Raw genomic sequence first — 14,953 nt, forward strand, 5'->3', positions numbered from 1 at the left:
GGCGAACAACACTGCACAAGGGACCCCCCCCCCCATAATCATCCCGTGGACCTGAAGGGAGGGGAACTGTCAGGAGAAAGCGCCAGGCTATTACGACTATATTGCACTTGGAAGGGATCAGGATAAGGATTTGGGGTGGAACAGGGAGATGGAATGATGCTCAACCACTTGGACGGTCGGGGATTTAACGCCGACCTGCATGAAGTCCGTGAACCTGAAGCTTACTCACATGGGACAGAAAAGGTGCTTCGATCGTCGAAGCACCTGAGCGTATCCCGCAAGGTTCAAGGTTCCTTGAATTCAGGTCAATACTATTGGTAATACACGTAGTCCAGCATGATAGAGATAGCCCTGTTCACTACCGTATCATTGACAATGTAAGATGATTATCAAGAGAGAGAGAGAGAGAGAGAGAGAGAGAGAGAGAGATAGAGCGAGAGAGAGAGAGAGAGAGAGAGAGAGAGAGAGAGAGAGAGAGAGAGAGAGAGAGAGAGAGAGCAGCCAAAATGGCTATACAGCACTAGGAAGGAATATGAGGGCAGGATACGAGCAATGTTATGAGGAAGCGGGAAAGGAACGGCATCCAACCGCTTGGACAGTCCTTGTTTGAACCCTGACCTGCTACATCATGCTGGACTACGTGTACAACATCATGCTGGACTTCGTGTACATCATCATGCTGGACTACATGTACAACATCATGCTGGACTACGTGTACAACATCATGCTGGACTACGTGTACAACATCATGCTGGACTACGTGTACAACATCATGCTGGACTACGTGTACAACATCATGCTGGACTACGTGTACAACATCATGCTGGACTACGTGTACAACATCATGCTGGACTACGTGTACAACATCATGCTGGACTACGTGTACAACATCATGCTGGACTACGTGTACATCATCATGCTGGACTTCGTGTACAACATCATGCTGGACTACGTGTGCAACATCATGCTGGACTACGTGTACATCATCATGCTGGACTACGTGTACAACATCATGCTGGACTACGTGTGCAACATCATGCTGGACTACGTGTGCAACATCATGCTGGACTACGTGTACATCATCATGCTGGACTACGGGTGCAACATCATGCTGGACTACGTGTACATCATCATGCTGGACTACATGTACAACATCATGCTGGACTTCGTGTACATCATCATGCTGGACTACGTGTACAACATCATGCTGGACTACGTGTACAACATCATGCTGGACTACGTGTACAACATCATGCTGGACTACGTGTGCAACATCATGCTGGACTACGTGTACATCATCATGCTGGACTACGTGTACAACATCATGCTGGACTACGTGTGCAACATCATGCTGGACTACGTGTACATCATCATGCTGGACTACGTGTGCAACATCATGCTGGACTACGTGTACAACATCATGCTGGACTACGTATACAGCATCATGCTGGACTTCGTGTATAACAACTTGCCGTAGCTTTCTCTAGTGTTTAGATGAAAGTTCTCAAACTGCCTCCCTAAGGTGCACGGTTCCTCGCCCGTGTGTCCTTGTGGCTAGAGTCGCCCCGTGTCGCTCTTGGACCCATAGTGCTACTGTTAATTACAGCAGCTGCACATCACAGGACAGATATACAAAGAGATTAAGGAGTAAATCTCTATAGCTTATGTTTAGCTCTAGATTAAAGTAAGCACAGTTTACTGCATGAACAACAGCAGTTACACACTTACATCCTCAACAGTAACACGCTAACATCATCAACAGTAACACGACAATGTAACCAACATTAACACAGTAACCATCATCATCAACATCATCAACAGTAACACAGTAACATCTGGCAACCTTTCAGACCACTCTCTCTAGCCAACCTGGTGGAGATTAAATTTGACAATTGCCACTCTATCAGCCTTGCCTGTGACTGATGTGATGCAGAATATACAGGTTTTGGTGTCCCAGGTCCTTGGCAGCGGAGGGAGGGACCACAGACTGGTTTAGAATAAATATAAATATATATATATTTATATATTATGTATATCATTTTATATAATTTGAAGGACTCTCACCGAGTGAATGTAAGGAACGATGAACTGAGCAGATCTGGTGATATTCTCGTCTCATTATTATATCATTTGTGGTTCCATATTCAGCTGAAATTTCGTCGAATGGGAATGCTGGTCGCGTGATACATTAAGTGCCCCTCGGCATCAGGATCAGAGTCATCAGTATGCCAGGCAACGATGCGTCACCTTCAATACTGCCGCATCTGTGGGCATAACTCCGGTCAATAAATCACTATGTGGTGCAGAGATACCCTTCGGCTGCCAGGCGGTGGCCGACCCTGATGGAATGTCGATTGACAGAAGAGAAACGATGCCATTGTAGAACAGAAGCGGGAGTCAGATGGCTGAGTTGTAGTGCCACTCACCCCGGGCACTAGATTAGGAGATTATTGACCTACTCCGAGCCTAGTGCAGCTGCTATATTGTTGGTGAATGAAAAACCTGGCAGCCAGAGATAAGATGGAGGCGAGGTGCAATGTAAGGAGGGTGATGGTAGTGTGTGTGTGTCCAGTACACAGCGAGGGTGAACCAGACGATGTAAGAGGGTTGAAGGAAGCGTGTCAGCAAGGGTGAACCAAACGCTTAGAGAACTATGAAGGTAATATTCAGGAGGCTGACACCGAATTAAACTGATAAAAGTCATAAAATAACTTGCATTTTCAGTCCTTTTAGCTGTGAGGTGAGCACATAACTGTGAACACAGTGGTGTACAGCCTCGACTCACAGAACGGTAACAACGACAGAGACGGTTGGCACGTTTCCTTTCACCTGATGATGTGTTCACCAAATAGTAAACAGGTACCTGGGGGGGAGGAGGCAAGTGTGGGGTTGCATCCTGAGGAAGGTCATCAGAAGCTGGCCTATGGGGACCTTAACAAGGATAACAGGCTCCCTGTACCCAGAATGTGGTACACCATAATGCTTCAGGCTCTATACTTGTAGTATTACGGAGCAGCCAGTCCTCTCCAGCTGCCATAATAGACAGAAAATAGTGTATTAAAACGCTCAAACCTAACCTAACCTAACCTAACCTAACCTAACCTAACCTAACCTAACCTAACCTTACCTAACCTTACCTAACCTTACCTAACCTAACCTTACCTAACCTTACGTCATCTACCGACCCTCACATAGAAAGCGTGAATGTTTGTGAGGAACTGTGGTTTATAGAACCTCTTTATTTGTCCGTTGTGGATTTTAACGTGAAAATGCCATATAGCACCAAAACTATTTACTAGAAATAGACTTATGGTTGTGTCCTCAGTTAAGGAAATTCAGAAATTCATTGAGGGACACCACTAGGCCTATTCCCGTTATGGCGCGCAAAAACTATAACCGAGCAACGTCGAGTGTTGTAACAACAGCAGCGGGTTGTGGCTGACGACTCAGACTTGAATAGCTCCTGGAATATTCATAATGCTTTCCCACATTTAGGGACCAGGAAAGCCTGTAAGACTTATCGAAGTCTCTCGAGGCCAATATTTGACCCTCGGCAGAATACAACCCACAATAGTTGTCTAACTCCCGAGTTCCTGTTTACTATTTGGTGAACAGAGGCATCAGGTAAGGTAATTATCTGGAGAAAGTGCTACGCCCGTATGGTTATGTAGTACTCGGAAGGGATGTGAGAACGTAGGGAAGGAATGGTGCCTTACCATTGGGGGTCATCGGGGATCGAACACCGGCCATGACAGAGCTTACCCGAGGGGACAGGAAGACTATAGCTTCTCTGTCGTCGGTGGACTCACTCAGTCGTCGGTGGACTACGAGGGCATTTAATTTTTCAACTTGCTGTAGGGTCGTGTTGTTGATAAGGAAATAGATGTTGTAGTTGAAGTAATGGTTTGTATTAGATGTAATAATAGACAATTATTAGATGAGTTCCTGCACCAGGTCCGTCCCCTTAACCCCACTGCTTATTGGCCCCCCAGTCTAGTCCGACCTCGCTGCTCGGTCCCCCTGCCTCACCCTGCCCCCTGCCTCACCCTGCCCCCCTGCCTCACCCTGCCCCCCCTGCCCCACCCTGCCCCCCTGCCTCACCCTGCCCCCTGCCTCACCCTGCCCCCCTGCCTCACCCTGCCCCCCCTGCCCCACCCTGCCCCCCTGCCCCACCCTCCCTCGCTCCTCCCTACCTCCCTGCCGCCCTGCCTTACCCTGCCTCACCCTGCCCACCCTGCCTCACCCTCCCTCGCTCCTCCCTGCCTCACCCTGCCCAGCGTTCACTGGCACTGTCTCTAATGACAAATTATCACTAATTCTGATTTATTGTCACGCCGTCAGCCAACTAATGAGAAAACAAAATGAGCCGCGTCCTGTGATGTGATTGGTTGGGAAAAACTTGAGGAACTCTGGAGGAACTTGTAGGCGTGGGCGAGAGTGCTCACCTTCTTGTGCTTACAGGCTCGAGAGCCAACTCTTGAGCCCCGCTGTTTTGACTGCCGATTATCTAATACAGTGGTGATCGTCCCAATAGATTTTAATCATATCTTCATATAAGATAATTGCCAGGAGAAAGTGCTAAGCCAGTATAACAATATATCACAAGGAGAGGGCATGAGAACAAGATAGGAGTATGGATATAAGCACGGAGTGAAGGAGCTGCGCGTGAATATACTGTGTAAATAGTATTAGCCTCAGCTAACTTCTACTCTAACTTATTTCATTCACTTACTATACTCTTTGGCTGCCAGACGACAGTCCTTGGCGCACCTTCATCTGTTCTTGCTCCTGCTCTCTCTCCTTACCTGCTGACCTCCGGTGTTATTATGTCTTTTCTGCTTACTTTTATTCATATATAGACTTTTTGGAGTAAATTTTGTTAAAATAAAAGTAGCATTTTGGATAAATTAGAGGTAATATAATTTGAACCACTTTGTTTTACTATTTTCATGTATTATTTACCGCTGTGCAGTATTCATTTCATAGGTGTAAATATTTTGTAATGCGCCTTTTTGATATTGGCAGTTACTGACCGCTGAAGGTGGGGTCAGAGGTGGGCCCAGCCTGCTTCAGGTCTTCAGGTCTGTCTGAGAGTAATTATTTGGGTGCAAACCTAATTATTACAATTATTTTATGCTCTTGAACTTTTGAATACTGTCTTTTAAAAGTGAGTTTACCCCGTCCATCATTGGTCTCGTGTAACACGTTCAATCCCCTAGGTACTAATTAGCCCATAATAAATAATTAAGGATAATGAACATATAAGTAAATTATATTTAGGCATATGCTATCCTCAGTCGTGCCGACCTTAAGAGAGGTGATGTGTAAACCAGAGCCTTATTGACTGATGGGTCGGCGCTCGATCTCCAATGATCCAAGTGGTCTCACCTCATTTCCATGTCCGAGCTTCTTGCCCTAATAACTCTTCAAAGGTCACACTTGGTCATACTGACCACGTGCTTTCACCTGGTAAGATAAGGTAAGGTAATTATTATCAGGAAAAAGCACTAAGCAGATATGACTACATAAGTAAGTAATTATCAAAAGAAGGTGCCAAGCCGGGGAAAAGATATAAAGACAAAGAGTTTGAGTCCTCTTGCATGAGGAATGAGCCTGAGGAATGAGGAATGAGCATGAGAGAACGAGCCTTCATCGCGGCTCGTTGAAGGTCCCCCCCCCCCCCCGGCCTCAACGAGGCAGGGGGGACCTGTCAGCCTCCTGCCTCGAGAGGGACAGGAGGTACCCTCCTGAGGAACCGGGCGATCACTCACGGGGTCACTTAGACCTTAAGGGATCCAACGCCGACACTTCAAGATCAATGTCGGCGCTCTAGAAAGAAGTAATTTCTTTACCATTAATTTACTGTTCTGGGCACAGGGGATAAGCTGTTTTGATCAGTATATCTAAGACGAGATAATTAACTTAAGTTGTTGGTAGTCTTGTATCACTAATTAAATAGTCAGGAAGACGGGAGTGTATTGTTTTAATTAAGTGCACTTTACAAGTGAGGTAAATCTGTCACTTGGGTAGAGGTTGTATTTCTGGAAAGTCTTGTGGTAAGAGAAGACGAGGCGAAGTTTTTTTCTTTTTTTTATTGATATTTACAGGACTTCTCACATTCTTGTACAGCCACTAGTACGTGTAGGCACTAGTTAACTTGTAAGTTAACACAACAATAGAAATTAATTGAGCAGTAATTAAACATAGAGCCCAATTAACTCAAGAACCTGTACACCTGTTGATTGACGGCTGAGAGGCGAGACCAAAGAGCCGAGGCTCAACCCCCACAAGCACAACTAGGTTAGTGCAGAGGGTCTCGAAAGTACAGTCGGGTTTGTTCTAGACTCACAATTTAGAATTACGGATCCAAATCCTGGGTGGAACAGAAAAGAAACGGTTGGGAGCATTTCCTATCACCTAATACACCTGTTCACCTAGCAGTAAGTAGGTATGCAGGAGTTAGGTAAAATTCAGCTTGTTTTGGAGTTGCATTCAAAGGAGGGACAGTAATTCAGTCTTCGAGGGGTGACCTTAATATTAACCTAACATGTATATATATGTCGTACCTAGTAGCCAGAACGCACTTTTCAGCCTACTATGCAAGGCCTGATTTGCCTATAAGCCAAGTTTTCATGAAATAATGGTTTTTCGACTACCTAACCTACCTAACCTAACCTAACCTAACTTTTCTGCTATCTAACCTAACCTAACCTATAAAGATAGGTTAGGTTAGGTTAGGTAGGGTTGGTTAGGTTCGGTCATATATCTACGTTAATTTTAACTCCAATAAAAAAATTGACCTCATACATAATGAAAGGTGTAGCTTTATCATTTCATAAGAAAAAAATTAGAGAAAATATATTAATTCAGGAAAACTTGGCTTATTAGGCAAATCGGGCCTTGCATAGTAGGCCAAAAAGTGCGTTCTGGCTACTAGGTACGACATATATATATATATATATATATATATATATATATATATATATATATATATATATATATATATATGTATATGTATATATATATATATATATATATATATATATATATGCCTATACTTGCATAAACCACAAGTGAAGATAAACAATCTTTGGACAACACCCACCAGTGGGACTCGAACCCAGAAAGCACAACTACCTTCCAGTAGCTGGCATAACTAGTATGCTTTAACCCACTACGCCATCAGACCTTACAAGAAGTAGATAGTTCGAGATATATATATATCTCAAACATCTCTACCTCCCGAAGGCACCAGATGAGTGAGGGGTCAGTCTGCAATTTTCGTCAAGCCACTGTCAATGTGAGAGAACTCGTGTCCAGCTTATAAGCCTATACTTGCATAAACCACAAGTGAAGATAAACAATCTTTGGACAACACCCACCAGTGGGACTCGAACCCAGAAAGCACAACTACCTTCCAGTAGCTGGCATAACTAGTATGCTTTAACCCACTACGCCATCAGACCTTACAAGAAGTAGATAGTTCGAGATATATATATATCTCAAACATCTCTACCTCCCGAAGGCACCAGATGAGTGAGGGGTCAGTCTGCAATTTTCGTCAAGCCACTGTCAATGTGAGAGAACTCGTGTCCAGCTTATAAGCCTATACTTGCATAAACCACAAGTGAAGATAAACAATCTTTGGACAACACCCACCAGTGGGACTCGAACCCAGAAAGCACAACTACCTTCCAGTAGCTGGCATAACTAGTATGCTTTAACCCACTACGCCATCAGACCTTACAAGAAGTAGATAGTTCGAGATATATATATATCTCAAACATCTCTACCTCCCGAAGGCACCAGATGAGTGAGGGGTCAGTCTGCAATTTTCGTCAAGCCACTGTCAATGTGAGAGAACTCGTGTCCAGCTTATAAGCCTATACTTGCATAAACCACAAGTGAAGATAAACAATCTTTGGACAACACCCACCAGTGGGACTCGAACCCAGAAAGCACAACTACCTTCCAGTAGCTGGCATAACTAGTATGCTTTAACCCACTACGCCATCAGACCTTACAAGAAGTAGATAGTTCGAGATATATATATATCTCAAACATCTCTACCTCCCGAAGGCACCAGATGAGTGAGGGGTCAGTCTGCAATTTTCGTCAAGCCACTGTCAATGTGAGAGAACTCGTGTCCAGCTATAAGCCTATACTTGCATAAACCACAAGTGAAGATAAACAATCTTTGGACAACACCCACCAGTGGGACTCGAACCCAGAAAGCACAACTACCTTCCAGTAGCTGGCATAACTAGTATGCTTTAACCCACTACGCCATCAGACCTTACAAGAAGTAGATAGTTCGAGATATATATATATCTCAAACATCTCTACCTCCCGAAGGCACCAGATGAGTGAGGGGTCAGTCTGCAATTTTCGTCAAGCCACTGTCAATGTGAGAGAACTCGTGTCCAGCTTATAAGCCTATACTTGCATAAACCACAAGTGAAGATAAACAATCTTTGGACAACACCCACCAGTGGGACTCGAACCCAGAAAGCACAACTACCTTCCAGTAGCTGGCATAACTAGTATGCTTTAACCCACTACGCCATCAGACCTTACAAGAAGTAGATAGTTCGAGATATATATATATCTCAAACATCTCTACCTCCCGAAGGCACCAGATGAGTGAGGGGTCAGTCTGCAATTTTCGTCAAGCCACTGTCAATGTGAGAGAACTCGTGTCCAGCTTATAAGCCTATACTTGCATAAACCACAAGTGAAGATAAACAATCTTTGGACAACACCCACCAGTGGGACTCGAACCCAGAAAGCACAACTACCTTCCAGTAGCTGGCATAACTAGTATGCTTTAACCCACTACGCCATCAGACCTTACAAGAAGTAGATAGTTCGAGATATATATATATCTCAAACATCTCTACCTCCCGAAGGCACCAGATGAGTGAGGGGTCAGTCTGCAATTTTCGTCAAGCCACTGTCAATGTGAGAGAACTCGTGTCCAGCTCACCAATGTGAGAGAACACGAGTTCTCTCACATTGACAGTGGCTTGACGAAAATTGCAGACTGACCCCTCACTCATCTGGTGCCTTCGGGAGGTAGAGATGTTTGAGATATATATATATCTCGAACTATCTACTTCTTGTAAGGTCTGATGGCGTAGTGGGTTAAAGCATACTAGTTATGCCAGCTACTGGAAGGTAGTTGTGCTTTCTGGGTTCGAGTCCCACTGGTGGGTGTTGTCCAAAGATTGTTTATCTTCACTTGTGGTTTATGCAAGTATAGGCTTATAGCTGGACACGAGTTCTCTCACATTGACAGTGGCTTGACGAAAATTGCAGACTGACCCCTCACTCATCTGGTGCCTTCGGGAGGTAGAGATGTTTGAGATATATATATATCTCGAACTATCTACTTCTTGTAAGGTCTGATGGCGTAGTGGGTTAAAGCATACTAGTTATGCCAGCTACTGGAAGGTAGTTGTGCTTTCTGGGTTCGAGTCCCACTGGTGGGTGTTGTCCAAAGATTGTTTATCTTCACTTGTGGTTTATGCAAGTATAGGCTTATAAGCTGGACACGAGTTCTCTCACATTGACAGTGGCTTGACGAAAATTGCAGACTGACCCCTCACTCATCTGGTGCCTTCGGGAGGTAGAGATGTTTGAGATATATATATATCTCGAACTATCTACTTCTTGTAAGGTCTGATGGCGTAGTGGGTTAAAGCATACTAGTTATGCCAGCTACTGGAAGGTAGTTGTGCTTTCTGGGTTCGAGTCCCACTGGTGGGTGTTGTCCAAAGATTGTTTATCTTCACTTGTGGTTTATGCAAGTATAGGCTTATAAGCTGGACACGAGTTCTCTCACATTGACAGTGGCTTGACGAAAATTGCAGACTGACCCCTCACTCATCTGGTGCCTTCGGGAGGTAGAGATGTTTGAGATATATATATATCTCGAACTATCTACTTCTTGTAAGGTCTGATGGCGTAGTGGGTTAAAGCATACTAGTTATGCCAGCTACTGGAAGGTAGTTGTGCTTTCTGGGTTCGAGTCCCACTGGTGGGTGTTGTCCAAAGATTGTTTATCTTCACTTGTGGTTTATGCAAGTATAGGCTTATAGCTGGACACGAGTTCTCTCACATTGACAGTGGCTTGACGAAAATTGCAGACTGACCCCTCACTCATCTGGTGCCTTCGGGAGGTAGAGATGTTTGAGATATATATATATCTCGAACTATCTACTTCTTGTAAGGTCTGATGGCGTAGTGGGTTAAAGCATACTAGTTATGCCAGCTACTGGAAGGTAGTTGTGCTTTCTGGGTTCGAGTCCCACTGGTGGGTGTTGTCCAAAGATTGTTTATCTTCACTTGTGGTTTATGCAAGTATAGGCTTATAAGCTGGACACGAGTTCTCTCACATTGACAGTGGCTTGACGAAAATTGCAGACTGACCCCTCACTCATCTGGTGCCTTCGGGAGGTAGAGATGTTTGAGATATATATATATCTCGAACTATCTACTTCTTGTAAGGTCTGATGGCGTAGTGGGTTAAAGCATACTAGTTATGCCAGCTACTGGAAGGTAGTTGTGCTTTCTGGGTTCGAGTCCCACTGGTGGGAGTTGTCCAAAGATTGTTTATCTTCACTTGTGGTTTATGCAAGTATAGGCTTATAAGCTGGACACGAGTTCTCTCACATTGACAGTGGCTTGACGAAAATTGCAGACTGACCCCTCACTCATCTGGTGCCTTCGGGAGGTAGAGATGTTTGAGATATATATATATCTCGAACTATCTACTTCTTGTAAGGTCTGATGGCGTAGTGGGTTAAAGCATACTAGTTATGCCAGCTACTGGAAGGTAGTTGTGCTTTCTGGGTTCGAGTCCCACTGGTGGGTGTTGTCCAAAGATTGTTTATCTTCACTTGTGGTTTATGCAAGTATAGGCTTATAAGCTGGACACGAGTTCTCTCACATTGACAGTGGCTTGACGAAAATTGCAGACTGACCCCTCACTCATCTGGTGCCTTCGGGAGGTAGAGATGTTTGAGATATATATATATCTCGAACTATCTACTTCTTGTAAGGTCTGATGGCGTAGTGGGTTAAAGCATACTAGTTATGCCAGCTACTGGAAGGTAGTTGTGCTTTCTGGGTTCGAGTCCCACTGGTGGGTGTTGTCCAAAGATTGTTTATCTTCACTTGTGGTTTATGCAAGTATAGGCTTATAAGCTGGACACGAGTTCTCTCACATTGACAGTGGCTTGACGAAAATTGCAGACTGACCCCTCACTCATCTGGTGCCTTCGGGAGGTAGAGATGTTTGAGATATATATATATCTCGAACTATCTACTTCTTGTAAGGTCTGATGGCGTAGTGGGTTAAAGCATACTAGTTATGCCAGCTACTGGAAGGTAGTTGTGCTTTCTGGGTTCGAGTCCCACTGGTGGGTGTTGTCCAAAGATTGTTTATCTTCACTTGTGGTTTATGCAAGTATAGGCTTATAAGCTGGACACGAGTTCTCTCACATTGACAGTGGCTTGACGAAAATTGCAGACTGACCCCTCACTCATCTGGTGCCTTCGGGAGGTAGAGATGTTTGAGATATATATATCTCGAACTATCTACTTCTTGTAAGGTCTGATGGCGTAGTGGGTTAAAGCATACTAGTTATGCCAGCTACTGGAAGGTAGTTGTGCTTTCTGGGTTCGAGTCCCACTGGTGGGTGTTGTCCAAAGATTGTTTATCTTCACTTGTGGTTTATGCAAGTATAGGCTTATAAGCTGGACACGAGTTCTCTCACATTGACAGTGGCTTGACGAAAATTGCAGACTGACCCCTCACTCATCTGGTGCCTTCGGGAGGTAGAGATGTTTGAGATATATATATATCTCGAACTATCTACTTCTTGTAAGGTCTGATGGCGTAGTGGGTTAAAGCATACTAGTTATGCCAGCTACTGGAAGGTAGTTGTGCTTTCTGGGTTCGAGTCCCACTGGTGGGTGTTGTCCAAAGATTGTTTATCTTCACTTGTGGTTTATGCAAGTATAGGCTTATAAGCTGGACACGAGTTCTCTCACATTGACAGTGGCTTGACGAAAATTGCAGACTGACCCCTCACTCATCTGGTGCCTTCGGGAGGTAGAGATGTTTGAGATATATATATATCTCGAACTATCTACTTCTTGTAAGGTCTGATGGCGTAGTGGGTTAAAGCATACTAGTTATGCCAGCTACTGGAAGGTAGTTGTGCTTTCTGGGTTCGAGTCCCACTGGTGGGTGTTGTCCAAAGATTGTATATATATATATATATATATATATATATATATATATATATATATATATATATATATATATATATATATATATATATATATATATGCAATTGACGATCACAAAACATATATATATATATATATATATATACTGGCTGTCTTTCCCCAATACAATGAATCATTATTATTTTTAACACGGTGGCCTGTAAGCTATTAACAAGAGTTTAGAGTGTAAGAGATCTGAGCAAATCACTTCTATTCATGCTGATATTTTTTAGCTTTGAGAATGTGCATTTCTTTCCTAGAATACTGTGTGACTTTGCAAGACTGTAACGCTCAAACACCATTGCTATGTACTCAAATAACCCAATGTGCCTTCTTGTCTATAAATAAATAACAAATTTTGTTGTAGGTCAATGGGGAAATTATTATTATAGTGTGCCCGAAGGATAATATAGAAAATGTATAACTTTTAGATAAAAGAAAATGTAAGTATTTTTCAGATTTTTTGAGAGACTATGATACATGTGTTTCATATTTTGATTTCCCAATTGTCGGCTTGCATTCGTGTGCAGTAGCATTAAAACGCTGACCAGCTCACAGTGATAATATATATACAGCTCACAGGGATAATATATATATATATATACAGAGATGTATATCAAAACTTCTATTTGTATTTACATTGAAAGTTTACTTTAGTCTTGAGCTATGACCTGGACTAAAATATAATTGCTGGTTAATCAGTAAGATAATCTGGTAGTCTTAATAATTCACCTTGGTTGATATAACTTAAGCATCCTTCAGAAAAAGAATTATATAATTATCAAAAGAAGTCGCCAATCCCAGATGACTGGGATTGGCGACTTCCCCAATCCAGCATTTTTGACACGAAATAAAAGGAAATTCCTAGATACCATTCTAGCTTTGTGTTGGGGGGTAATTTTGGTGTTAAGGTTAATGTTCTCAACTGCTAAGGGGTGATCAAGGCCATGCCGTTAGCTTACTGACTAACCATTAAGAATAATCGAGTCATGGAAAACTAACGAAAAAAATTATTGGGAGCAACGAGCAGACCTTTAATTACCCGCCTACTTCCTTATCCTCGTCGAGGCCATTATAGCTCGTTGCCTTTATTATTATGAAAAATCCATTTTTAGTCAGTAGTAACAATAATAGTACCTTTACTATTACTATAAATCCCTTTTTATCAATAGTAAACTTTTATTTTATGGATTTTAATAATAAGTAAAATTATATATAATTACTCAAATATCACAGTAGAGTCACGTAACACAAGAGGTAATTATAGACTGAAGAGACAGTAATGGACAATAAATCTGTTAGTAGATCCAATTAACCGTAAAATTATTCTTAAGGAATCAAAACTAACTAATCTCATTAGTTCATATATGCACAGACGACCCTGTGATTTTTGTTTGCAGAGATATTCCTGCGCGGGCCCTAAGCCTCTGGCTGGCCCACTAAGTGTTTGACTTTGTGATGTTCAGAATAGGAATAGTGATCCCGCAGGACCCTGCCCATAGGTCCCTGAAGTCAAGATTATTGAGTATTTCTGATGATGATTGATTGATGAAGATTAAGCCACCCAAAAGGTGGCATGGGCATGAATACCCCGTAAGTGGTGGCCCTTTGGAGCCATTACCAGTATCAAGAGCTGATACTGGAGATCTGTGGAGGTGCGACCGCACCCTGCGTGACGGGAGATGTCTCCTGTGATTTCTGATGAAACTTCGACATCCTTCGACAGCATAATCACAACGACCTCTAATGATTCATTTCAATTTCTTTCTTTATGATGGCCGCCGAGTGAGGCGCTCTGCCAGATTTATAAACGATATTGTTCACAACGTTGTATTCAGCCCCTTCAGAAAGGATGTAGGTTATATCCGAAAATTTGGTTTTTAATTTAGTAATACATAAATTGGGTCTTTCATTCACCTTCATGGAAGCACTTCGGCATTGTAGTAAGTTTCTCCTTTATATATATTTATACACACACACACACACACACACACACACACACACACACACACACACACACTAGAGGCGGAACCTGCCATAGCTCGAGTGACAGAGGCCATTTCTTCACTACAACTACGTTCATCACTGTAACAATCTTCACTACTCACAGCCATCATCACTGTAATCACCTTAACTACATAATGTCTTCCTCTACTTTACAACCCCCCCTTCCACTTGGACTGGTCGGTACAGCGACGGTCTCGCTTCATGCAGGTCGGCGTTCAATCCCCAAGTGTTCAAGTGTTCGGGCACCATTCCTCCCCCTCCCCCTCCCGTCCCATCCCAAATCCTTATCCTGACCCTCTTCCAAGTACTATATATAGTCGTAACGGCTTGGCGCTTTCCCCCCTGATAATTCCCTTCCCTCCCATTACAAGGGAAGGCAATATTATTATTATTATTACAAAGGAAGTAATTACAACCTTCCTTACCCTTTCATACCGTTCCATCTCCTTCGCCGTCTTACTTCTCCGTCACTGACAGCCTTATTTAGCGCTAACCTTACCTTGAGATGATTTCGGGGCTTAGCGTCCCCGCGGCCCGGTTGTCGACCAGACCTCCTCGCTGCTGGATTGGTCAACCAGGCTGTTGGACGCGGCGACTGCTCGACTCAGCCTTCCATCTCATGGGTCATCTTCACCCAGATACGGGTTTA

General features: G+C 43.4%; 1 protein-coding gene across 1 annotated transcript; it reads left to right on the forward strand.

The window, feature by feature from the left end:
* The first annotated feature begins 628 nt into the window (after nt 1-628).
* Nucleotides 629-1,477, forward strand: LOC138350141 (NADH-ubiquinone oxidoreductase chain 4-like). Its single transcript, XM_069300457.1, has one exon. The coding sequence runs from the start codon at nt 629-631 to the stop codon at nt 1,475-1,477; it is 849 nt and encodes a 282-aa protein (XP_069156558.1).
* The last annotated feature ends 13,476 nt before the right edge of the window (nt 1,478-14,953 follow it).

This window comes from Procambarus clarkii, chromosome 44 (assembly GCF_040958095.1).
Source record: "Procambarus clarkii isolate CNS0578487 chromosome 44, FALCON_Pclarkii_2.0, whole genome shotgun sequence".
Taxonomy (NCBI): Eukaryota; Metazoa; Arthropoda; class Malacostraca; order Decapoda; family Cambaridae; genus Procambarus; species Procambarus clarkii.